General features: G+C 37.9%; 1 protein-coding gene across 1 annotated transcript in view; it reads left to right on the plus strand.

Annotated features, from left to right (window-relative positions):
* The window catches only part of LOC105512042 (POTE ankyrin domain family member F-like), a 34760-nt gene that overhangs the window by 6030 nt on the left and 2020 nt on the right, over nt 1–26710 (plus strand). Inside the window, exons 3-10 of the mRNA XM_011942298.1 lie at nt 3070–3191; nt 3345–3517; nt 6684–6790; nt 9995–10065; nt 14761–14831; nt 16228–16272; nt 17318–17484; nt 25515–25650. Of these exons, the coding sequence (XP_011797688.1) occupies nt 3070–3191; nt 3345–3517; nt 6684–6790; nt 9995–10065; nt 14761–14831; nt 16228–16272; nt 17318–17484; nt 25515–25650 (892 nt within the window). The remainder of the gene's footprint in view (nt 1–3069; nt 3192–3344; nt 3518–6683; nt 6791–9994; nt 10066–14760; nt 14832–16227; nt 16273–17317; nt 17485–25514; nt 25651–26710) is intronic.

Raw genomic sequence — 26710 nt, forward strand, 5'->3', positions numbered from 1 at the left:
CCTATATATGCAGATATAGTAAAATAAGCTCATTAAAATAAGCATTTTTAAATTGGGCATAGTACTTTTTAGCATATCTACCAGTGACCTACATACATAGGAAAACAGTGTTCCTGGTAGGAGAAGGAATTTAAGTTAGAGGCATGAAATACTGTTTTCTACTTAAGTTAGAAGAGGAATGAAAGGCCGTGTGCGGTGGCTCATGCCTGTTATCCCAGCACTTTAGGAGGCTGAAGTAGACGGATCACAAAGTCAGGAGTTTGAGACCAGCCTGGCCAGTGTGGTGAAACCCCGTTTCTACTAAAAATACAGAAAATTAGCTGGGCATGGTGGCATGCACCTGTAATCCCAGCTACTCAGGAGGCTGAGGCAAGATAATTACTTGAACCAGGGAGGTGGAGGTTGTAGTGAGTTGAGATCACGCCACTACACTCCAGCCTGGGCGATAGAGTGAGAGTCCATCTTAAAAAAAAAAAAAAAAAAGAATGAAATACTGTTTTCTATCTACAAAGTTTGTGAGGATGAAGAACAGTGGTATGTATATAGTTGTTCAAAGTTTAAGTTGCTGAAGCTTTTCAAACAGACACTTTAGTGGTAAGAACCACATTTTTTAAATGCATATGCTTTTTACTTATCAATTCCATTATACTGAAATATCTTTATGAAATAGATACATCTGTTTTTCTTAGTATTGCTTAAAACAGCAGTGTATTTAGAAGAATTCATAGATTTTATGAACAAATTTTGGCGCATCCATAGGATGGAATAATAAGTAACTATTGAGGGCATCAGTAGATACAGAGATATGTTGACATGCAAAGATGTACTTTCCTATATCAAGTGAGAAAAAAATCAGTTTGTTACACATACATACAAACATAATCTGCTCTTGTGTTAGCTGAAAATATGTAGAAAATATAATCAAACTTATTTCTGGGGATTTGTAAGTGAAGTTTTTCCCTTTCTCTTACCTGTGATTTCTGCAGTGAACATCTGAAGTTTAGTTAAGGTTCATTAGTAATGAAATAATCCTTGGGAAGAGAAGGAATATGTTGCTTGCATAGATACAACTAATATCTCACATTCTATTATTTATTTTTATTTCTGTGGATGGCTGTCTTCTGTGAACTTTTATTCTCTTCAGAAGTAGAGGGATTCTGTTTACCATTCCTGTAAATTTTATTGGATATACATTTTATTATATAATTATCTTTTCATTATATATAGGTTAACATGTAAAAAGTATGACTCAGTTGAGTTATATACTTGTGAAAATTAAAATAGTAAATATAAATGATTATTACTATTGCAAATGTATTCTTCTACTTTGCAGCAGTTTTCTTTAAAAATATTGAACTCCCGAGCTGTGTTTATCCATTCTTTCAATCCACTTAGTCATCAGACATAAGCCAGACACCTATTGTGTGGCAGGCGTATTCTACTATCTCTCAGGATCCTTCCATCTTTGAAAACTTCATGTTTACCTGCTGGGCATGAGCAAGCTGAGAGATTTAAAGTTGTAGCATTAGGACTTAATCTCAATTGAAGCTTTTCCTCCCTGCTTTCAAACAAAAACATTTCTGAAGGTAGAAAATAGTAAAAGATAACCTTTAATTGCCTTTTTGAAAATTTATAAGTCTTGGATAAAGACTGTTTTAGTTGTTTTAAGAACAAAAATGTGGTAGATAAACAGCAGGGACTACTATGCAGCCATGAAAGAACGAACAAGAGCGTGTCCTTTGCAGGGACATGATGGTATTGAAAGCCGTTATCCTCAGCAAACTAACATAGGAAGAGAAAACCAAATATTGCATGTTCTCACTTATAGGTGGGAGCTAAATGATAACACACAGATACCCAGAAGGAAGGAACACACACTGGGGCCTATCAGAGGTGGAGGGTGGGAGGAGGGAAAGAAGCAGGAAATAGAATGAACGGGTAGTGGGCTTAACGCCTGGGTAATGAAATCATCTGTCCAACCAACCACCTTGGCGCACGTTTACTGTGTAACCGGCACATCCTGCACCTGTACCCCTGAATGTAAACGTTGAGAAAAGCTCCAGAAATAGTTTCATAAATCCATTTTAAAAAGAGAAAATTTATAACAGTCTTAAATCCTAATAGGAAAGATTGGAAATATCTGATGCACATACATTGTTATAAATCTAAGTATTGAAAAAAATGAGCCCGTGGTATTTATTTGAATTTCCAGGTTTTCTTTGGCTTAAAGATTTTTGAAAACCAAAGTAAGAATTAGTTTATTTTAGAAATTTGTTTTTGTTTTCACCTCAGCCCTCTTATTCCATAGTTTTTTTAAGAACTAAAATTTATCTAAATGCTGGTCATCTGACTGGAACCGCCCCAGACCAGTTATAACATACTCTACTTAATGTAAGGCACCAGGGGTTGTATGATGCCCCATTATTTTATGTTTCAATAAGAATTATTTAAATGTCACCAATATAGTAAATCATGAATTATAAGTGGTATTTCAGTGGAGACAACATGGAGACAATGATCATCTTAGAATCACTGAAATACAAGGTTACCTGTAGTCTTTAAAATATACCTGAAAGTGTAGGTATAATTGTATCATCTCACTTAATTCAGATGTCTTTAGGGTATTAGTAAAAATTATAATATCTAACAATTATTGAGCTGTTCTTTGTGTTAGGAACTATTCTGTATCTTTTGCGTAGAGTCTCATTTAAGCATTACAGTGGTTTCCTGTGAGAAAGCTACTATTTTCATTCCCATTTTATTGATGAGGAAACTGAGACACCGAAAGGCTAAGCAGCAGCTGGGAAGCGACAGAGCTTCAAGTAGGGTTCCAGCCCAAGCTGAATGTCATCCAAGGGCTGTGCTCTTTCTATTCAGATAGGCTGCTCTTTCATTAATACAGCGAGTAATGAGAGGTAATAAATAGTGTGCTTTCTTCATGGGAAAATTAAATGTTTGTTTTGAAGGCAGAGTAATAGCAGGCTATTCAGTGTTTGCAATTACACGAATCATTGATGTGCCTGTAGCTAGTGCACTACAATTTCCTAAAAAGTCTTCTCACTTTCCTAGGACTGCGCTACATCTGGCCTCTGCCAATGGGAACTCAGAAGTAGTAAAACTCCTGCTGGACAGACAATGTCAACTTAATGTCCTTGACAACAAAAACAGGACAGCTCTGACAAAGGTATGCAGTAGCCAACTATATCAGCGTGAGATGGGTTTGATTTCAATACATAGCATAAAAATGAGTTTTCTCCTTTAAATGTAACTGGTTGGTGAAAGCTGTGGAATGTTACTTTGAATTCCTAGCATTTATAATTTGTTTTTGGTCTAACACTGACAAGCCGTACAATGCCAAGAAGATGAATGTGCATTAATGTTGCTAGAACATGGCACTGATCCAAATATTCCAGATGAGTTTGGAAATACCACTCTACACTATGCTATCTACAATGAAGATAAATTAATGGCCAAAGCACTGCTTTTATATGGTGCTGCTATTGAATCAAAAAACAAGGTATAGATCTACCAGTTTTATTTTCAAAATACTGAAATGCATTCATTTTAACAGTGACCTGTGTAAGGGCCAGTTTTCCATATTTGGAAGCTCAGGCGTAACCTGAATGAAAATATTTTGAAGTGACTTAATTATCTAAGATTTCATTTTAAATATTGTTACTTTCAAAGAAGCATTGGAGGGTACAGTTTTTTTTAATGCACTTGTGGTAAATACTTTTTTTGAAAACACTGAATTGGTAAAAGGTAATACTTACTATTTTTCAATTTTTCCCTCCTAGGTTTTTTTTCCCCCTAATGAATGTAAAATGGAAAAATTTGCCCTGAAATAGGTTTTACATGCAAACTCCAAGAACACTTAAACATGTTTCAGTGAATAGAAATCCTGCTGCTTTGGCAAGTTCCTAAAAGACAGTAATAGATATGAGGTGGTGCACCTCTCAGTGGCAAGGCTTAAGATATTTCTGATTGCTCATGAGGCAGAAGTGGAAAGGGAAAAAGAGCAATCAGAAATACCAAGGCCAATTTGAAAAATAGGTAATAGAGGGAAAAGACCATGAAGAGGTTGTGTGTGTGTGTGTGTGTGTGTGTGTGTCTGTGTGTGTGTGTGTGTCTGTGTGTGCATGTGTGTGTGTGTGTGTGTGTGTCTGTGTGTTGTTCATTTATTTGTTTCCTTTGTATGGTGAGACAAGGTTCTCTTCAATTTTAGAGAATGACAGTTTTCATTTTGGGAGAGGGAGTTCGTGAGTTGTGAACTGCCCAGAGATCAATTTTAGGAGGCCTCTGAAGAACCAGATAGGCAGTGAATAGGTGGTCATGTAATGGGAAACCCTTGAGCAGAGGGAATAACAAGTAATTAACTAACTTAGTATCCTATTCTGGTAGAAATGGCCAATTAGAGTCTCAACTCTGCTTTCAAATCTAGAGTGTCTGGATGGGAAAGTGGGAGATAAGGAGCTTTAAGTAACAAGATCAAGTTGGATTTTGAGTTTACTAGACCTTGTTCTTCTCTTACTGGGGAAAATTATGTGGTGTTTTCAGCAAATGAGTCTGTCTCCTACTCTTTCCTCTTTTTGGCTGAATCTTCAAATGAGAAAGGGAATTGGTCACGTGGGTGAGAAATGAGACTGAAGTAACTGTCTGTTGTACTAGCTTCCAGCTAGAATTTTGCATCCCAGTAACGTGAGGAAAATTTTTAAATAATAAGTCTAGGCTTTTTCCTGAAGATTTTGATAGAGTAAGTCCAATAAAGCCTAGATATGTATGTTTAAAAATGTTTCCTTGAAGCCAGGCATGGTGGTGCATGGCTGTAGTCCCAGCTGCTAGGGAGGCTGAGGGGGGAGGATTGCTTGAGCTCAGGAGTTCGAGTCTAGCCTGGTCAACATAATGAGACCCTGTCTCTAACAACAACAATAACAACAACAATTTTCTCAAAATCTGGATACACACCTGCTTAAGAACCACTGAATACATAAATGTAATATGTAAATTCTTATATCTCAGAAACTTAAGATATCTGTAGAAGAGTTGGAGTTGGGCCGGGCGCGGTGGCTCAAGCCTGTAATCCCAGCACTTTCGGAGGCCGAGACAGGCGGATCATGAGGTCAGGAGATCGAGACCATCGTGGCTAACACGGTGAAACCCCATCTCTACTAAAAAATACAAAAAAACCAGCCGGGCGAGGTGGCGGGCGCCTGTAGTCCCAACTACTCGGGAGGCTGAGGCAGGAGAATGGCGTAAACCCGGGAGGCGGAGCTTGCAGTGAGCTGAGATCCGGCCACTGCACTCCAGCCCAGGCAACAGAGCGAGATTCCATCTCAAAAAAAAAAAAAGGAGTTGGAGTTGGATATGTGCTGATTTCTTTAAATCCTTCCTATCCAATTACATTAATCTGACTTTTTTTTTTTTTTTTGAGATGTGGTCTCACTCTGTTTCCCAGTCTGGAGTGCAGTGGTGCAATCACAGCTCACTGCAGCCCTGACCTCCCCAAGCTCAGATGGTCCTCCAACCTCAGTTTTTGTATTTCTGTCTTTTTTTGTTTTTAGTAGAGATGAGGTTTTTGCCATGTTTCTCAGGCTGGTCTTGAACTCCTGGGCTCAAGTGATTCACCTGCCTCAGCCTCCCAAAATGCTAGGATTACGGGTGTGAGCCACCATTCCTGGCCTAGTCTGACTTTTATCTCTGTGGTGAGACATTAAAATGAATATTATTGGCAGTATCTATCAGCTTACAGAGTAATACCCTTTCCTTCCTACCATCAGTTATTCGCTGCCATTCAGAAGGTCTTTAGAAATGTGCAGTGAGTAGTCTTTGAGTAAGTAGAGATGATCCTCTTGGGATTTTGTGTCTCTTTGTTATCATTCAAATGCTTAGGTCAGTAAGTCGTCGTTAAGAGCAGAGTTTTCTCAATTAGAATTGTAGCAAATTCTAAACCGTGTTTTTGTCAATTGAAGCTGTATTGTGGACTATCCAGTGTGTCTCTTAAGTATGTAGAGCTTTGGCATAATCAGCATGGCAGTTTTAAACACTGGAAACCACGGAGTTATTAAGAATACAGACAGGAATTCTGTTAGTTTCAGTAGTCCTATGAACTGATTGTCTATTTAGTTAACAATCTGGAAAAATTAAATACAGATAGATTTTACATAAATAAATGTTGGGAAATTTTTTCAAATGGGCAGTATGAGTATTAATAGCAATTTTTATTGCATGTTGGAGCTTGAACTTTTGGTAAAACATGTGAAACTAAAGAAATATTTTACATGCAAATTTTTGCTTTATACACAACAATTTATCTTAGGGTGGAGGATGTACAGACAAAAGATCCAGCCCCTGCCCTCAAGAAGCTCTTTGTTTAGATGGGAAAAATATTATCATCCAATAATAGCATGCCAAATGCTGGGTTAGAAGCAAAGAGTCTTGGAAGCAGTAAATGTTGAAAGTGAGTTTTTGGGATGATCAGAGTTGATGTGGTGAGGAAGAGAAGGGTTGTTTCCAAGGGAAGGAGCAGCACGTGGGAAAGCACAGAAGACTGAGAAGGAAGCAACTACATTTTATTTACTTTGTATGTGTATAAGTCCGTAGGATCTTATATAAAGTTTCCGCTTCAGTTGAGGAATATGTACTTTTTTGAATTATATTCATTTTTGCTTTGTATTATTTTACAGCATGGTCTCACACCACTGTTACTTGGCGTACATGAACAAAAACAGCAAGTGGTGAAATTTTTAATCAAGAAAAAAGCTAATTTAAATGCACTTGATAGATATGGAAGGTATAGTTATTTCTTTTTTTTTTTTTTTTTTTTTGAGATGGAGTCTCGCTCTGTCGCCCAGGCTGGAGTGCAGTGGCCGGATCTCAGCTCACTGCAAGCTCCGCCTCCCGGGTTCCCGCCATTCTCCTGCCTCAGCCTCCCGAGTAGCTGGGACTACAGGCGCCCGCCACCTCGCCCGGCTAGTTTTTTGTATTTTTTTTAGTAGAGACGGGGTTTCACCGTGTTAGCCAGGATGGTCTCGATCTCCTGACCTCGTGATCCGCCCGTCTCGGCCTCCCAAAGTGCTGGGATTACAGGCTTGAGCCACCGCGCCCGGCCCCTCAAAGGACTTTAAATTAATAGCTTCTACTATGCAGTGCCCCAGTGAGATAAGAGGTTTCCTTTTTGTCCCTTCCTTTTAACATTGGTGGTATTTTACAAAGATGAACACTTGAGCACCCAAGATGCTCTGTCTTTTGGTGCATGTAAATGTTTGATTCTGCATGGAGAGACAGGATGTTAAATTGGTAAAATATATCAAATTAGCTTTAAAAATAAGTGTATTGCCGTTCCTAAGGGAGAAATTATCTGTCATTTTAGAGCTGCTCTTATACTTGCTGTACGTTGTGGATCAGCAAGTATAGTCAGCCTTCTACTTGAGCAAAATATTGATTTATCTTCTTGAGATCTATCTGGACAGACGGCCAGAGAGTATGCTGTTTCTAGTCATCATAATGTGTAAGTGTTTACGTTAAAAGGCGAGTTAATACTACATTGAGGTTTAAAATAATTATAACAATTGCATCTTACATATCAGGTGAGATGTCATAGTTCGGTTCAGGTAGTTTTAGAATGGCAGTGAGTTAGTCCCCTGCATCAGCCAGAAATCAGACATAAAGCAAGACAAGTTAGAAGTACCAGTGGGTGGAGGATTCTTTATCTCAGGACTTTTAAGACCTTTTTCCTTAGAGATCCCAACATTGTTCATTTCATCCAAGTATAACACCTATGTAGGGGTAAAAAATGGTGTCACATCTTTGATTTTTCTGATTAGTTATTTGGGTCTTCAAATGTCCAGTTTAGCAGAAAGTCTTGTACTGTCTTCTGGGGACTGTCTCCTACATACTCCATGAATTTTTCAAGGACCAAAGGGGTTCAACAAATCCAAGGAAGACAGTCCCTTTTATCAAGTCAGAAGGAAGAAGAAAAAAAGGACGTTCCAGTCATTCTGTTGTTTCCATTGTTTCTATTGCTGCATTGTTGCCACTCAAACTGGTCCCGCTGCTGCCTGGTAATGGTTGACCTTTGACACCAAGATGCCTTTACTGATTCAGATCCCTCAAGCCTTCCTGGCAATTCATATGGTGACTTTGAAGTTACAACGTATTTTAGTTCCCATACCTATGCTTATATGCTCAGCCATTGTTCCCAAAGCACCAGCACCCTGCTCTGGCTGCTGGACATCCTGACTTTATCTGCGAAGTGAGCAGATTGACCCTTCCCCCCACATTCAGAACCTAATGTGGAACCCACATCTTAGCCAAGAATTAGCTGAGACCTTCATGGTAAGAGATCCTTTGAGGCGGTTGTTGGTCTTTTCTCTAGCAGATATAAGATGGGCTTGTTCTAAAGGGTCAGAGGGGTTCAAATAACGTGGGAGAAAGAGATCAGTGTTTGTTTCTTCTTCTTTGCTACCAGATCTGTGCTGTGAGGCCCCTTTATATCCTGTAGAGAACCTTAGGCAGGAGAAAGTCCCGTATGAACCTTCCCCAAGCAGGGGCTCCAGGTTGTGGTTGGCCCCTTGAGTGATCTGTTTTACATGATAATGAAAATCATCCAAGCTACTTCTGTCTCTAGCTCAAGATTTTAAAATATTTTCAAATTCTACCTCATGGGAAGCCATTGAAGAGAATTCTCAGAATCTCAAGTAGGTTAGTTGGACTTAACAGAGCCAAGCCTCGTCCATGACTCATCACTAAGCATGTGTAAAAGTAGGGCTTTGTGCTTGCTTCGGCGGCACATATCCTAAAATTAGAACAATACAGAGAAAATTAGTGTGGCTTCTGCATAAGGAGGCAGCATAAATTTTTGAAGCATTCCATATTCTGTGCAGTCACTGGAAGGTCATTTGACTATTTGCTGATTAGCTGTAAGGAAACACTGTGAAGCAAAGCAAAATATGGGTGCCACCAAAATACTGAAATTGTGATTTGCACTGCAAAAATAGTCATGTAAGATGGTCTATGAGATGACTTAGAGCTGAATAAGATGTTTGGTGCAAAATTATATTGTTAGCATATATGTCGAAAATTAGAAAATGTCAACTTACAACTTCTTCATGGAAACTAAAAAAAATAAAAGTAGAGTTTTGGTCTCCCCTGCCAGCTGGCATTGAACATCAATATACAGCATTATCCTAACAAACATCTGGCTCAGAGTTGGAGTCTTTAGAGAGGGATCATTGGTCCAAGCCAGGTCTTAACATCCATTGGTTTTTCTACCCTTGATGTGATTAGTCAACTCCATAATAGTGGATGGTCACATTAGCTACTTTAATGAGACATTTATGAATAAATTTAGTTACAAACTATGACATAGTTGAGATGCCCTGAATTATAAGCCATAAGGAGTAGGACAACTGAAAAGCAAAATTAACACTTAATAACATTTTCTGAAAACTACATTTGCATATTAGAACCTACTAACAAAATACACATTGGGTTTTATTTGGGATTCCAAGATAATTTTAGTCATAAAGTTTAGGAACAGATTATTCCATTGCTTTACTATTTCTCTGAGCATTGAAAAAATATCTTGTTAAATCTTTATAACAACCTAGTGCAGTATGAAATAAGGCAGCGAAGTCCTCACTTTGTTGAAGAAGGCATTGAGCCTAAGAGAAGCAACTTGTCCAAGAACAAATAGCTGTTCATTATGGAGCTAGGACTTATGCAGAGCTAGGACACTTTCTATTATGTCATGATAATGTAAGCTAATTTACCGGGTCACAATGCCCTTGATTTATGAGCATTTCTCCTTACATTGTTTTCTTCTTTAATTAGAAGCTTAAAGAGAAGTTTGTAGAATGTACTCATAAGTGAATGGGGTAATACTGTTAAGTTCTGATATTATGATATTAGAAATACTCTAAGAATTTTACATTTGGTAAGTATTTTTTATATCAGTATTAAAATAGTAATTTGGTTTATTGCATTTTATACATAGAATTTGCCAATTATTTTCTGACTACAAAGAAAAATGGATGCTAGAAATCTCTTCTGAAAACAGCAATCCAGGTGAGACTTGTGATAGTGAATTACTTTAGGTCAATTGTCTCCAACCTTTTTGGCACCAGGGACTGGTTTTGTGGAAGACAATCTTTCCATGGGCTGAGGGAAGGTGGGAGTGGTTTCAGGATTATTCAATCATATTACATTTATTGTGCTACTTTATTTATATTATTATTACATTGTAATATATAATGAAATAATTATACAACTTAGCATCATGTAGAATCCGTGGAAGCTCTGAGCTTATTTTTCTGCAACTAGACGGTCTCATCTGGGGGCAAAGTGAGACAGTGACAGATCATCAGACATTAGCTTCTCATTTGAAGCACACAACCTAGATCCCTCAGACGGGCAGTTCACAACAGGGTTCCTGCTCCAATGAGTATCGAATTCTCTGACTGGTGTGACTGGAGGCAGAGTTCAGGCGGTAACATGAGCCTTGGGATGTAGCTGTAAACACAGGTGAAGCTTCCCTGGCTTGCCCGCTGCTCACCTCCTCCTGTGTGGTGTGGTTCGTAATAGTCCAGGGACTGGTCCCAGTCTGTGGCCTGGGAGTTGTGGACCCCTGCTCTGGGTGGTCCTACCATAGATAAAAAAGTGAAAGTAAGGAATTTTTGATCACAAGAATGCTGAAGCACAAGTCGTGTTACATATGCTTGTCCCAACAAGGTTTCAGTATTACTGATTTCATTCCGCCTCATTTGAAGTTGGAAAGAGATACATTTACTTTGTTGGAACAAGATGTGTTCTACCTGCTGGTTAATTGTCATGATGACAGTAATTTTGTTAGAACAGGATGCTCTGCTACCATTTGCCAAAAGATTGCCATAATAAATATACAAATTGCCCAACTCTAGGCTCAGCAGATTCTAATAAAAGTAGAAAAATGTTTCACAATAACAAAAACGCTAGTATGCTACTGGGTTGTGGACACCTGATACATTGCATAATCCAAACTGTATGAGGACACCTTTAGCTGTCTGTTTATCGAAGCGCTTCTGTAAGGTAGGTTTTATAAATTGCAGGAGACAAAGATGGAACAGATGTAGCTTTGATCTCTAAGGTGCCCCTAATAGAGCTGTCTCCATTTCTGTTCTTTTTCAACAGAATTTTCAAAGAAAACATTTCTGTTTATGTTTTCACTTGTCCACTTAACAAATAACTATCAAATGTCTTTTAGATACTAACCATTTTTCTAATGCTATGAAACACAAACAATTAAAAATACAGACAGGAGCTTGTCATTATCATTGTCATTTTTATTACTTTACTACTTTATTCAGTGCTTACTGTGTGCTAGATGCCCACTGGACGCTTATAATTATGATTTATTATATATTGATTATGTGCCAGACATATGTGATGAGGAATAAAAGTTTTGGGAAAAAAGCAGGTGTGATTTAAGGTAAACATGCAGAGTGAGAAGAATTTTTCTAGGTAAGAAGCAGAAGAATAATGTTTGGCAGAAGGAACATGTGACGAGTTTGTTTGTTTGCCAGAAGGAACGTCTAACGAGATTGCCTGTTTGGCAGAAAGAGCAGCAAGTGCAAAAGACAAGATGCTTGAGTGAACTTTGCATGATTTCTGAGCAGTTCACTTTTGCTAGTACCAAAAGTGTGAGATACCAGAGGTTGGGAATGAGGTGAATACTTAGCTAAGGCAAGTTTATGGTAGACTTTTTAATACTGTAGAAATGAGTAGGTCTTATCCTGTGGGCCATGGGAAATTTACCAGATAGAGTGCTTTGGACTGCAAATACTGACGAGCAGCGGCTAAAACAGTAGGAACCAGAGGAGTTTTGGTTGTTCAGTGGTATCTTAGGTATCCCACTTGTTCCTCTCTCAGCTGTACTGTTGGCAGTGTTTTATTCATGTCTCCTTTCATGGTTGGCTAATCGCAGCAGCTCCAAACATCTTGTTCTCACAGCACAACATCACAAGAGCTGCTTTTCTTCACATGTGTCTTTTAAACAGGGAGAAAACTTAGAAGCATGCAAGGGGCTTCCTGTAACATTTCATTGGCTGGGTCACACTACATGCTCATTCCCAAACCAGGCACTGGGAAGGCAAATATGTGATTAGCTTAGAATAAACGTTTCTGTTTCTGAGGCTGAAGAGGGAGGGGGATTGGGATAATAAATATCCCAATAGACTTATGTCTCTTCTGCAAGAAAGAATAAGGCATGGCTATTGCTTGGAAGCCCACAGTGTTTGCTGCAGAGGCTCATTGGAGACATTTGAGCAGGGGAATCGCAAGATTAAATTTGAGTACTAAGGCCTTCTGGTCACGGTGCAAAGCAGGTTAGCAGCTTTTTCTGTAAAGGACCAGGTGGGTAATATTTGAGGTTATGTGGTCTCTGTCGTATCTACTTACCCTGCTGTTGTTTGCTGTTGTAGTGTGAAAGCCACGATGATTCTACGTAAGCAAACAGGCATGACTGAGCTCCTATAAAACTTTATTTACAAAGCCATGAGGCAGATTGGATTTGGACTGTGGCCTATAGTTTGCTGGGATTGATGGAAGGGAACCAGGTAAAGAAACCAGGAGACAAAGGAAGCTTTTGCAGTAGTGAACTATAGTTTCCTTGTCACACATCCTTGGACTAGTATCAATGTATTACAAGGTTTTCACCCATCCATGGTGAAATAAAGTTCAGAATCTCAGTTACTCATTTTAATATGTTGGCCTTCTTTGGTGTTATGCTTTTTTCATTTGTTTTGCTTAATTTTTTTCATGTAAAAAACGCATTAATAGTTGGCATTTTCTTTTAAGTAAAAACCATTTTGTGAATGTTTATGTTCCCAGTGGTAGTGGGAATATAAAGCAGAGGCAGAAAAGAGGTAATGTCAATATGATTTAGTGATAATTGAATGAGAAAGGTTTGGGGCACAGAGAGAAATGTCAGATGATTTCCAGCTTTCCAGGTTGTACCGTAGTATTTAACCTGGATGTGAGGCTTTCATAGTCTGCCTTCTGCCCCACTCTCTGTCTTTAGCCCTTTTCCCTGTGTGCCCTTTCTCTGGCACTACTGAGCTGCTGGTAATGCCCTGCTCACTCATCCTTCTATTGCAGGCAAATCCTTTCCCTCTTTCAGGCCTCGCTCCTGCTCTTGCTACTACATGGCATGCTGTCACCCTTTCCTGCATCTACCCTTTTAATCTGGCTAGCCTCAATATTTCAGTCTCTGCTTAGGCATGTGTTCTAGAAAAGCCATCCCTGGCATGCCTTATTTTCATTCTTTTTAAACCCTAATGCCTAGCATGTATGTAGCAGGACTCAGTAAGAAATTTCTGAGTAAAATGTGAGTAAGACGATGTGCAGGACTATCCTCTGCAGTCTTGGAGCAGAGGGGACAGACACGTGGAGGAGTGATGCACAGTTCAGGTGGTAAAGATGCAGTAGAAAAGTCACTGAAGTACTAAGGCAGCCTCAGGGAGGGAGGTACCTGTTTGTTTGGGGAAAGACACGCAGAATCAAGGAAGACTTCACATAGCATAGTTTTAAGAGATGAAAATAAGGCTCAGTATGGTGGCTCATTCCTGTAATCCCAGCATTTTGGGAGGCTGGAGCGGGTAGATCACAAGGTCAGAAGATCAGGACCATCCTGGCCAATGGTGAAACCTCATCTCTACTACAAATACGAAAATTAGCTGGGTATGGTGGTATGTGCCTGTAATCCCGGCTTGACAGGAGAATCACTTGTACCAGGGAGTCAGAGGTTGCAGTGAGCTGAGAATGCACCACTGCACTCCAGCCTGGTGACAGAGTAAGACTCCAGCTAAAAAAAAAAAAGAAAAAAAGAAAAAAATAAATTTGTCAGAATGCTGGCGGGAAACATTTTAGATCTTAGGAAGACATTGTGTACTAATAAAGGTGTCAGTCAGTAGTAATTTTGGAAATCTTTTATAAGGTACTATTGCTGCAAAAAACGGAGGCAGGAGAGACCCTGCGGGTGAAACAGGAGGATTTCATTTAGGTGCACATCAGCTCAGCAGATTTGCATCCAAAAGCTGAGCCCTGAACAAAGGGAGGGCTTGGCTTATATAGGCAAGCTTCCAGAAGCAGAATAAAGGCAATTAATCATATAGTGACAGTTTTGCAACCTCAGCATAGCCTGTGACCTTGCAGCTGCTTTGAAGGAAAACAGGAACTTGCAAAATATACACATTTATAAAAATAGGTATGAGTAAATGCTGAAGGGCAGGGGAGATGGGAAAGGAATTTGTTTTCTTAACCTTGCTCTGGGATATCTGGAGCCCATACCTGTGGGCTCTGGCTTCTCAGACAGGGTTACCACGACCTTTCCTGAGCCCTGCCTGTTGCTATCCTTAGAGTCAGAGTAGCTAAGTGCAGGAAAATTAAATTTTCTTTTCATTAGATTTACTGCTTCACTGTTAGGAAGTGGAGAGCAACATACCGTGTCACCTTATACATTTCTACTGTATTTTAAAGTTGTGTTTCTGGTGGTTTTGTTCATTTCTGTTAGGTGGATGAACTTGTGAGTGAATCACATCAGGTGTCTCCCCAGGTGGTTTGTTGAAGTTTTGGAGAATTATTTCCTAAGTAACTATTTCATGAAAGACTAAACCCTGAATTTATGAAATAAAATAAAATGTTGTCTTAAATCTATTTTTATAAAGACAATAGTTTTTAACTGTTCTAAGTGGTTCATTTTAACTGAATACATGGATTTCTTAACAGAACAAGACTTAAAGCTGACATCAGAGGAAGAGTCACAAAGGCTTAAAGGCAGTGAAAATAGCCAGCCAGAGGCATGGAAACTTTTAAATTTAAATTTTTGATTTAATGTTGTTTTCTTTGCTTTAATAATAACAGATAGTCCAAATGAAATTACCTTTTGGGCTAGATTTTGAGAATCAATAGATTCTTTTTTTTAAGAATTTTAAAATAGATTCTGAAAATTTATTTTAATTCAGCAATCTCATTAACAGAAGAATCAATGGATTCTAATTGACATTTGATATTTAACTTCAAAAACATAACCACTGTAAAATTTAAAATACTCTAATTCTGCAGTATTCTTATTTAAAATATTCTCATCTGCCTTTTTGATTAGCTTATAGCTAATCTTTCATTTTGGAATGGAGACAAAAGCAAATTCCAGAACTTTGTTCTTTTATTTTTAAAACACCCTAACATGATAAAGAAAGTAACATCAATTATTGGATTATATTATTAAGCAGTAGAATTATGAACAATGTAATCCTGATGGTCCCTGAGCTGGATTCATGGTTAAGGAGCAATCATGGCCAGTGATTGAAAATCTGCAGTTTTCTATTGTCAGTCACTGATACCAAGGTTAAAGATATATTCTGCCTTGTGGTCTCTCATTGACCTCAGCGTTTCTGTTCAGGGAGGGAATCAGGTTCATAAAAGCAACCCAACTGCCTATTCCAAGAATCATATCTTGCAGAATGGGACCTTTGTGTTGGGGCACAAACACAGTAACATTCGAACTTACTACAGTTGCAGAAAATCAGTACAGATTATTAAACAATTTTATCCACTGTCATTAGTACACATTAGAATATATTAGAACTGGACTTAAGCACATAATCTAGATACATAACACTCTCATATTACAGCATATAATTTCAATTAAAATTTAAGAATTTGCATTTCTTTCTGTTTGGTGTTTATTTCAGCTCCTAATAATTTAAAGTGTGCCTACAGTTCAGTTAGGAATCTTTTAAAAAAGGACTTCAGTGCACTGTAGGGGCTCACTAGTTAGGGTTTCATGAGGTAAACCCTTTTCAAGTGAGGAAGCCTTTGGAACCCTACAAATCATCTGCTAATTCATTTTTGGTAGATTTAACACATAACAAATTAAGTTTAGTCCAAACAAATGGTGACAAAGTTAAGTTTGCTGGTTCATGTTTTTCTTCTCCCTTTGTCTAAGGGGAATAAGTTTTCACATGTTAGAAGCCAGTGATGTGGCAGTAGCTACATGTAGATTAAAAAGTTAATTCTTAATTTTAATTATTTAATTATTTTAACAGTTAAATTTTAATTTTAATTATTTTCTTATTTTTCATTGTCCATACTTGATTACTGAAGAATAAAATTATTTTTAAAACATGAATTCCAAAAGAGGAGACATCATGGAAATACAGCAAGCAGATTAACCTCCTGTTTTTGCATTTGCAGGAAATGTCTGAAGAACCAGAAATAAATAAGGATTGTGATAGAGAGGTATACCTTTATATTCAAATGTTTCTGTTGAATTAGATTTTTATGTTACATTGCTTAACAAAGTGTAGTAAGTTTAGGCATACATGATCCTATCGTGTATAGCATAAATCATCAGTGAAAATTTTAATATTTAACTCAGGAAGAATTCTGTATACTGAGTTTTAAAGAGATGCAAACCCTAGAGATGTTCTTTCATTATTATGGAATAATCCTGGATGGTGCCTTAAAATGCTAAGTAATGCCACTTTAGGAGCTTTGGATCAATCGTTTTATCTTTCTTGGTTTTAGTCTGATTATCAATAGATAATGTGGCTAAAGAAGATAATTTCTTATTCTGTGTATCTTCCAACTAGAAAATTGTATGGCTATTGAATGTGAAATCTGGGGAGCATCTCATTTTATGGAATTCCATGCTTGTACCTCAGCAGTTTCACTCTGCTCCTTGTGTTGTAACAAACTTTGGTTCCCGTGTTTCAGGGAGCACCATCATGTTTTCGATATCCCAGGAACCAAATGAAAAAGGAATGATCAAAGGCAGTGGGAGAAGAATATCTTAGTGCAGAAAAGGGCAGTCTTCCTTTCTACTCCTGAAGCCCCACAGTGTCTCATCCTCTAAATCTGACTGTTGAATGTAAAATCTAGGTGGTAAAGACAGGAGACACAATTTGCGTCTTTGTCTTTTTATGTGTGTGTTCCCACGAGTCAAATGGGGTAAATACATATATAAGATTCTGAAGAGTGGTTGGGAATAAAAGCATAAAATGAAGGAGGGCCCTTTTTGCATTTTGGAAAATTCTGTTTTATTCGGTCAAACAGAAATCAAGCAAACGTTTCAAAAATTTTAGTGAGATACTAATGATAATTATATCATAAAATTATATGCTAATAGTTATGTATATATGATCAAACTTAAGTGTGAAATATTTTTAATGACTAAAATAATGATTTAATAATGAACAGTTTGTTCAAGTGATAAAATCAATTGAAAAGATCCTTTCTATTCAATAAAGCGATAACCATCCTTAATATCAAACTTCCACTCAAGGTTGAAGAAGAAATGAAGAAGCACGGAAGTAATCATGTGGGATTACCAGAAAACCTGGCTGATGGTGCCGCTGCTGGCAATGGTGATGATGGATTAATTCCACAAAGGACAAGCAGAACACCTGGAAGTCAGCAGTTTCCTGACACTGAGAATGAAGAGTGTCACGGGTAAGCCTATGGCAACATTTAACAGGAGACAACCATGTGCTGTCAAACTAATCCTAATTTGGGCTAATATTCATGATGAACACACTTTATACTTTTACTACGATATTCAGCTTTGCCTGGTAATCAGAAAAATGAAAATCAGCAAACAATGAGTTACCATTTTTTCTGGTCATTAATTTATTTGAAAAATAACCAGTATTGGCAAATGTGAGGGGAAAGGCCTTTTCTTTTCTTTTTAGTGAACTTTTATTTTAGCTTCTTGGGTACATGTGCAGGTTTGTTATATAGGTAAACTGTATCATGGAGGTTTCAGCTACATAAGAAGCAGAATACCCAAAAGGTAGATTTTTGGTCCTCTCCCTCCTGCCACGCTCCACCCTCAAGTAGGCCCCAGTGTCTGTTATTCTCTTCTTTGTGTCCATGAGTTCTCATTGCTTAGTTCCCACTAATGAGTAAGAATTTGTGGCATTTGATTTTGTGTTCCTGCATTAGTTTGCTTAGGATAATGGCCTCCAGCTCCGTCCGTGTTGCTGCAAAGGACATGGTTTCGTTGGAAAAGACATTTCGTACACTGTTAGTAAATACATTTTGAGCATTAATTTAGTGGCATATTCACACACACACATGTATAACATAGTAAGGATATGCAATACATGCAAAGGATGTTTGTATAGATATGTTACATACATACTTACCTATATGTTTATTATAGCATTATTATATCAAAAAGTTGGAGCTAGTCTAATTCCTTATCAATAGGAAATAGCTCAATTTCCATACCCCCAAAATAAGGTAGTATGCAACCATTTTTTAAAAAATGAGGTTGGATCTAGAGCGTACTGATTATTTCACAATTAAAATGTATTTAAAGCATTTAGTTTGATGACGCATCTTAAGAATTCTTGTTAGAATTCTTGTAATATCTGCTGTGTTGCAAATGGAAGCTACATGCTACATTGACACTGTACCTTGTTAGCCACAAGATAGCTAGTGACTAAATTTTTGTTGTCAGTGGCCTGAGTGCTGACATATTGGACCCTCAATCTGAATATTGCCGAGGGATTGTACGTGGGGATCTAGATTTAATATAAACATTTCAGTGTATTGGGTAAAAATTTTATTAAAATACATCAAAGGATCTTTTATCTACTGAACCAGGAGTCGTCCAGCTTTTTCTGCAAAGAGCCAGTTAGTAAATATTTTTGGCTTTGTGGACTACGTATATTTATTTTCTTGAGACAGGGTCTTGCTCTGTTGCCCAGGCTGGAGTGCAGTTGTGTGATCATGGCTCACTGCATCTTTGACTTTCTGGGCTCTAGTGATCCTCCCCTCTCAGCCTCTCTACTAGCTGGGGCCACGGGTGTGCAAGGTCACTCCCAGCTAATTGACTCCATGGACCGTAGAGTCAGTAAGCCTGGCTGCGTTCCAAGACACTTGACTTACAAAAACAGGCAGTGGGCTGGATTTGGCCCACAGGTGCTTATTTTCTGACCCTTGTGCTAAAAGGAAGGTGCTGCTAATGCAGTGACTCTTATTTTGTAAAAGTCCCCTGTGTGTAACATTATCTTTCCTTTGAGAAAAGGATATATTTCAGTATTCACCTCACCATATTTTTCAATAGTGGCTTCATAAAATTTTTAAAACTTCATTTATAATATAAGATTATTTTCTGCATTTCTCCCACTTTATTCCTGTTAGTAGAACTCAGTATTTTACTGTGATCAATGACTTTGTATATTTGATGAGTATCAACTCTCCTAGAATTGGCTGATTTTTATCAAGCAAGAAATACTCTCCTTGAAACTTTTAGTATTTTTTGGTCTTCATGTATCAGCATGAACAAAATGATAATCAGCTTATGTAATCTAGAAATGTTCAAGGGACCTTTAATATCTCAGTCTGGAATTTTTTAATGCCATATGTATATAATTGTTATAACCTTTAAAATATGTAACTGTTATATAAAATTTGAAAACTCCACCTGCTATATACAATTTGAAAACTGCTATTTCTTGTCTATCACTTTTCGATGACTGTGGAAGAAAATTACATCATTCTCAGTCACGACTGTGTTAAGTATGATGTCCTTAAAAGAACTGTCTACACTCATGAACTCAGGTTTTCTTTCCATTCACTCTTGATCTCAATGCCAGTAAGTCTTCGGTGTCAGCACTCCTCCAAAGTTGTTTTTCTTAAAGTTATCACTACTTTTTTCTGTAATTAAATCTAGGCATTTTTTCTTACACCTCATTTAATCTGTCAGCAATATTTGAGCCAGGGAAGGACATCTCCTCCCTAACGGCATCTTCACTAGGCTTTCAGGACCTCACCCCCTCAGGCTTTTCCTCCTGCCTTTCTAGTCCGTTCATCGTGGTCTGTTTTGCTTGCTCTTCCTCATCTTTCTCCTTTTGGACGTTGTTTGTTGTTTCCCAGAGCTCAGTCCTCAATCATCTTTCTCATAACTTTTTAATTTTTTTAAGATGGAGTTTCGCTCTGTCACCCAGGCTGGAGTTCAGTGGCATGATCTTGGCTCATTGCAACCTTTGCCTCCTGGGTTCCAGCGCTTCTCCTGCCTCAGCCTCCTGAGTAGCTGGGATTACAAGTGCACGCCACCATGCCTGGCTCATTTTTGTATTTTTAGTAGAGACAGGGTTTCCCCATGTTGGCCAGGCTGGTCTTAAACTCCTGACCTCAGGTGATCTGTCTGTCTGTGTTGGGATTACAGGCGTGAGCCACCGTGCCTTGCCCCTCGTGCTTTTTCTACTATGTATATACTAGTAATTTCCAAATGTATGTCTCCAACTCAGGTCTCTCTCCTTAATTCCAGATCTCTATGTCAGCCCGTCTACTTGACATCTCTATTTGATTAGCTATTGGGTATCACACGCTTGTCAGATCCAAAATTGGGCTCCTGATGCCTTCCTGAAATCTACAGCTCATGTAGTCTTTCCTTCTCTGGTTAAGGGCAACTCTTCCAAAAACCTTGGTGTCATTCTTGACTCATCTTTCTCTGACACCTCACATCTAATCTCTCGGTAAATGTCAGGCCTACCTGAAGAATATATCCCGAAGCCAGTCATACCTTGTACATCTGAGCCACGGTCATCTGCAGTCTAGATGAGTGTCATAGACTGGGAATTGATAGTCCTGGTTTTTAAAAACTTCCCCTTTCATCAATTCTTAACTCAGTGGATGGATTTAAAACATAGGTCAAATTGTGTCATTCCTCTGCCCCAGCCCTTCTGATTGCCTCCCATTTCACTCTTCAAGTATGTGGCAGAGTTCCTCCTAATAATTAAAAGGCAGTAAACCATCTGGCACGTTACCTCTCCTGCTTAAACTTCTGTTCCTTACTTCTTTTGCTCTGCTTCAGCCACACTGAACTTCTTGCTATTCCTTACCTATCCCTAGTGCTTAAAGACTCCAGGCACACCTCTGTCTGCCCTCAGAAGTTCCCTGTGTCTGGATATTCATCTAGCTTTCCATTTCTTCAGTTCTTTACTTAAAATCCCCTTTCTAAGAAGAAAAAGGGTAAAAAGAAACACATTAAGGAATAACCACTTTCTGAGGAAGAACCATGTACCAGCACAATTCCTAGTCCAGAGAAAATGAAGGAAAAGGAAACAGAGAGAGAACGAGGACTAGCAGAAAGGAATTACAATTGTATCACCAGGACACATCATGCTTAAGATTCAACTGGGAGCCTACCACAGATGCTGTGTAACGTAATCAAGGGAAGGTTCAATGAAACAGTAGTTTATCATCTCTAACTTCAAACCTGTTTTTGTCTTGACATCAACTCTGTTAACATCGTCACTTTTTAGAGTCTTTGATGTACAAATACAATATTCTTTGTATTAAAGAAAAATCCTCTTTCTCAGCAGGGGCTTTTCTGGCCATGCCAACTTTCCCACTACCCTCCCCATCAAACACATAAACATTTCATTTTCCTGCTTTAGTTTTTCTCCTCTAACGTACTGTGTATTTTGCCTTACCTGTCTGTTGTTACTGTGTGTTTATCTCACTCTCATGAATAGGGGTTTTATTGTTCATTACCATATCCTCACTTCCTAGAAAAAGGCCTAGCATATGAGACGTAGCTGCCTAGTAAATAGTTATTGCATGAACGAGTGGAGTTTATCCGGGATATGTTGTTTGATTGAGTCTCACTTAAAAAGTGTTTGACAAAGTTCATTTTAACAATTTTGCCAGGTGATTATATGCATTTTAAAAATTCTTTTGGCACTTTATAATACGCTACATTGTTTATATTAATATTTTTTCACTTAGGGAGAAAAGCCCAATATGTAGTTATTCACTATTCTTTTACTGGTAATCATGAAAATTGCAATTATGGTAAAATGAGTCAGAGAAATTGCAGACTTTACTGGTATTTTATTTATTTAGAGACAGAGTCTTGCTCTGTCACCCAGGCTGCAGTGCAGTGGCGTGACCTCGGCTCACTGCAACCTCTGCCTCCTGGGTTCAAGCAATTCTCCTGCCTCAGCCAACTGAGGAGCTGGGATTACAGGTGCGCGCAACCATGCCCGACTAATTTTCGTATTTTTAGTGGAGATGGAGTTTCACCCTGTTGGTCAGGCTGGTCTCGAACTCCTGACCTCAGGCAATCCACCTGCCTCAGCCTCCCAAGGTGTTGGGATTACAGGCGTGAGCCACCACGCCCGACCACTAGTATTTTATATTTAAAACTATTCGAGTGGTAAATTTAATGGACCACAAATTCTTTCCAAGGGATTATGGACCTTCGGTATTTGAAATAAAAAGTCAGAGTTGGAATTTTTTGCTTCCTCTAGTAAGACATATACTGGTCAGGCAGTGTCTATTCTGATGGAGCAGCCCTTGCTTCTGGGCTGTCTTTCAGAAGCAAGCTGCTCACATGGATATGGGTTGGTGAGCAAGGGCAGTGGTCATTGATGGATTGACTAGATTTTGAACTGGCTCTGGGTGGCTTGTTGTTACCATGGCTACAGGTCTGTTCTTTCCTAAGTTGAGTCAACTTTAACCAGAAATTTTCTGTTCAAAAGTTGCCTTCCATTAACTATGTTCAAAGTGAAACTTTTGAATATTCTAGAATTATAGACTTACAGTTTTGGTTATGATGGATTGGTTAATAATAGCTCTCAGGATGATTTTTTTTGATACATCATCTTAACCAGAAGAGTTCTGTGTATAATTTATTTCTTGAAAATATTTGTTTTGTTTTTGTTTTTGGTATTTTTAGAAGCTTTTGCTCAAGTCTTAACATAATCTCCAGTAGGATATTTTAGTCTCTTTGTCAGTTCATGTATATATACGGTAGTGATATTCTCTGTTTTTAAATTCCTTTTCTTTTCTTGTTCACTTTCTTCCCTGTACAGTAATCATGATATTGTTATACATTTTTATCTCATTAAAAAGTAGTTACAATTTTCTGCTGGCAAATCCAGCTTTTTACATATTTTGACTGAATAGGTTAAAAGTGAAGAAAATTTACTAGATCACTTTATTTTCAAATAAAATTATAACTAATAAAAATTGCCATTTTTGAATTATAAACAATGACATTTAGATATTTTAAAAGTAAGGATATCCTCCCAGTAGTTTGGCTTTGTGTTTTCATGCAAATCTCATGTCAAATTGTAATTCCCAGGTGCTGAGAGAAAAGAGCAGGTGGGAGGTGATTGGATCATGGGGTCAGTTGCTTCCATGCTGTTCTTGTGATAGTGAGTGAGTTCTCAGAAGAGCTGATGGTTTCTTAAGGGGCTCTTTCCCCTTCACTTCTCTCTCTCCTGCGGCCTTATGAAGAAGGTGCCTGCTTTCCCTTCATCTTCTGCTATGGTTAAGGTTCCTGAGGCCTCCCCAGCCATGCCTAACTGTGAATCAATTAAGCCTCTTTCCTTTGTGAATGACCCAGTCTCAGGTATGTATGTGTATGAATTACCCAGTCTCGGGTATGTACGTATGTATATAGTATGTGTATATACACACAGACATATATATGATATATATATGTGATGTGAGATATATATATATGTCCATTTTCTTTATTCCACTCATCAGTTGACGGACACTGGTTGATTCCATATCTTTGCATATTGTGAATTGTGCTGCAGTAGACATATGTATGCGGGTGTCTTTTTGAGAGTACGATTTCTTTTGTGTAGATATCCAGAAATGAGAATGCTGGATAAAATGGTAGGATCTACTTTTAGTTCTTTGAGAACTCCCCATACTGTTTTCCATAGATTTGTACGAATTTGTATTCCCACCAGCAGTGTATAACAGTTCTCTTTTTACCACATCCACACCAACATCTGTTGTTTTATGATTTCTAAAAGTGGCCATTGTGGCTGCAGTGAGGTGATATCTCACTGTCGTTTTATTGTACATTTCCCTGATGATTAGAGATATTTAACATGTTTTTATATGCTTGTTCACCATTTGTATATCTTCTTTTGAGAAATGTCTATTCATGTAATTTGGCCACTTTTTAATGGAATTCTTTGTATTTTTCCTGTTGATTTGTTTGATTTTCTTGTAGGTTATAGATATTAGTCCTTTGTTAGATTCATAATTTTCAAATATTTTTTCCCATTGTATAGGTTGTTGGTGTACTCTGATGATTATTTCTTTTGCTGTGCTGAAGCTTTTAGTTTAATTAGGTCTTATTTATTTATTTTCATTTTTGTTGCTTTTGCTTTTTGGGTCTTCATCATAAATTCTTTGCCTAGGCCAATGTTTTCAGGTCTTAGATTTAGGCCTTTAATCCATCTTGAATTTATTCTTGTACATGGTGAGAGTTAGAGATTCAGTTTCATTCTTCAGCATGTGGCTATCTTTTTTCCCCAGCTCCATTTATTGAATAATGTGTACTTTCTCCAGTGTATGTTTTTGTGTCCTTGCTCAGAGATCATTTGGTTATAGTGGCTTTATTTCTGAGTTGTCTATTCTGTTCCATTGGTCTATGTATCTACTTTTATACCAGTGCCACGCTGTTTTTGTTACTGTGGCCTTAGAGTATAATTTGAAGTCAGGTCATGTGATGCCAACATATTTGTTCCTTTTGCTTCGTATGTCTGTTGCTATTCAGGCTCTTTTGTGGTCCTTCATAAATGTCAGCATTTTAAAATAACTGTGAAGAATGACATTGGTACTTTGGTAGGAATTGTATGGAATGTGTAGACAGCTTTGGGCACTATGGTCATTTTCACGATATCAGTTCTTTCAGTCCATGAACATAGGATGGATTTTCATTTGTTGCATCATCTATTATTTTCTTCAGTGGTGTTTTCCAGTTATCTTTACAGAGATCACTCACCTTTTTCATTAAGTATATTTGTAGGTATTTCACACTTTTTTGCAGCCTTTGTAAAAGGGATTGGATTCTTGATAAGGACCCTCAGCTTGGTCGTAGTTGGTGTATAGTGGTGCTACTGATTGGTATTCATTTATTTTGTAACTTCTGAGACTTTACTGAATTCATTTATCAAATCTCGCATTACCGCCTGAGCTCCTACTCCTGTCGGATCAGCGGTGGCATTAGATTGTCATAGGAGTGTGACTCGAACCCTGTTGTAAGCTGCTCATGCAGGGGATTTAGGTTGTTCACTCCTTATGAGAATCTAATGCCTTATGATCTGTCTCCATCTCCTGTCACCCCCAGATGGGACCATCTAGTTGCAGGAAAACAAGCAGAGGCTCCCACTCATTCTACATTTTGGTGAGTTATGTAATTTTTTCATTATGTATGAATAATAATAGTAATAAAGTGCACAATGAATGTAGTGTGCTTGAATCATCCTGGTACCATCCCCCACCTCAGGTTCCTGGAAACATTATCTTCCACAAAACCAGTCCCTGGTGCCAACATGGTTGGGGCAGCTGGGTTAACAGATGTGAGACCCCTTTGCCTTGTCTAGGCTTCATGTGCAGATACACATTGTGTGAATAACATCTGATGGTGCCATCGTGCCCTGTAGATCATTTTAGGGACACCTCCAGTATTTCATGAAAATTAAAATTTCTTCTAGTGATGAACAAAATGATACTCAGAAGCAAATTTCTGAAGAACAGAGCACTGGAATATCACAAGATGAGATTCTGACTAATAAACAAAAGCAGATAGAAGTGACTGAAAAGGAAATGAATTCTGAGATATTTTCTTTAGTTATTTTCAAATGTTTTTATATGTGTATATATTTAAGAAATGATGTATGTTGGAAATATAAAGGATTTTTAAGTCATATATGGGTGAATATATTCTATATATCCTTTGTCATATATCTACATATGTACATAGAGGATAAAGCCAGGTTCTGAATTCAACTCCATTTGCCTGCAGCAGTCGAGTAGTGACCTTCACAGTGGCCTCAATCCAAAGGAGAAGCATTTGATGTTTTTCATAAGAATTGATCTTTCCAATATCAAAAATAAGTTTTGCTAGTAAAGACAAATTTTCTAGTTTTTGGACATTGGTTTATTTTTTAAAAATATTAATAGAGAAGTGAATTGATTATTTTCACTGGTAGGAAAGTCGGAAATGTATAGCTGGGTCAGAGGCCACATTGTGGATGTCATTATCCTTGCTTTTGCAGAGAGGAACAGTTTGCTCTAAGAAGTTTCTCATTTCAATGCAAAGAGCTTTGAAAACAATGACATGCCATGATACACATTTAGTGATAACTTATTGTTAAGTATTTTGTTCCTAGAGAAATAGTTCAGTGTATTTCCCCTATTTCACACTTACTACTATTTCAAACATTGTAAAGAGGAAAGAAAAGAAATTGCAATGGCAAATAATCTCATGATTTCTAAGAAAATCTCTGTAAGTTCTATCTTATTTACCATTCATATTTTGAAATAAAAGTCTTCTTTTGTATTTATGTATTTACACCACAGAAGTGATTTTGTGGAGGATCACTAGAAGTAGCATCAGGAGACCTGGGGAAAATCCTGCATCATTTTTTGACCTCTCCTTTTAAGAATCGTGATCTTAAATGAGTTCAGTGTTGCATGCAGAAGTGCAATGCTTAGATGCAGACGTGTACAGGGTAGAAGGGTACAGTGCTTAGATGCAAATGTGTACATTGTGGAAGGGTACAATGCTTAGATTTAACCGTTATGAATAAATGTAACTCTTATAACTGAGTATAAAAATACTGGAAATGTAGAATATCAGTAAAATGTTCTTCAGTAAAAGGAACTTAAAGAACTTTAACCTCTGGTT

Source organism: Colobus angolensis, unplaced genomic scaffold, assembly GCF_000951035.1.
Source record: "Colobus angolensis palliatus isolate OR3802 unplaced genomic scaffold, Cang.pa_1.0 Scaffold209, whole genome shotgun sequence".
In the NCBI taxonomy this organism is placed as follows: Eukaryota; Metazoa; Chordata; class Mammalia; order Primates; family Cercopithecidae; genus Colobus; species Colobus angolensis.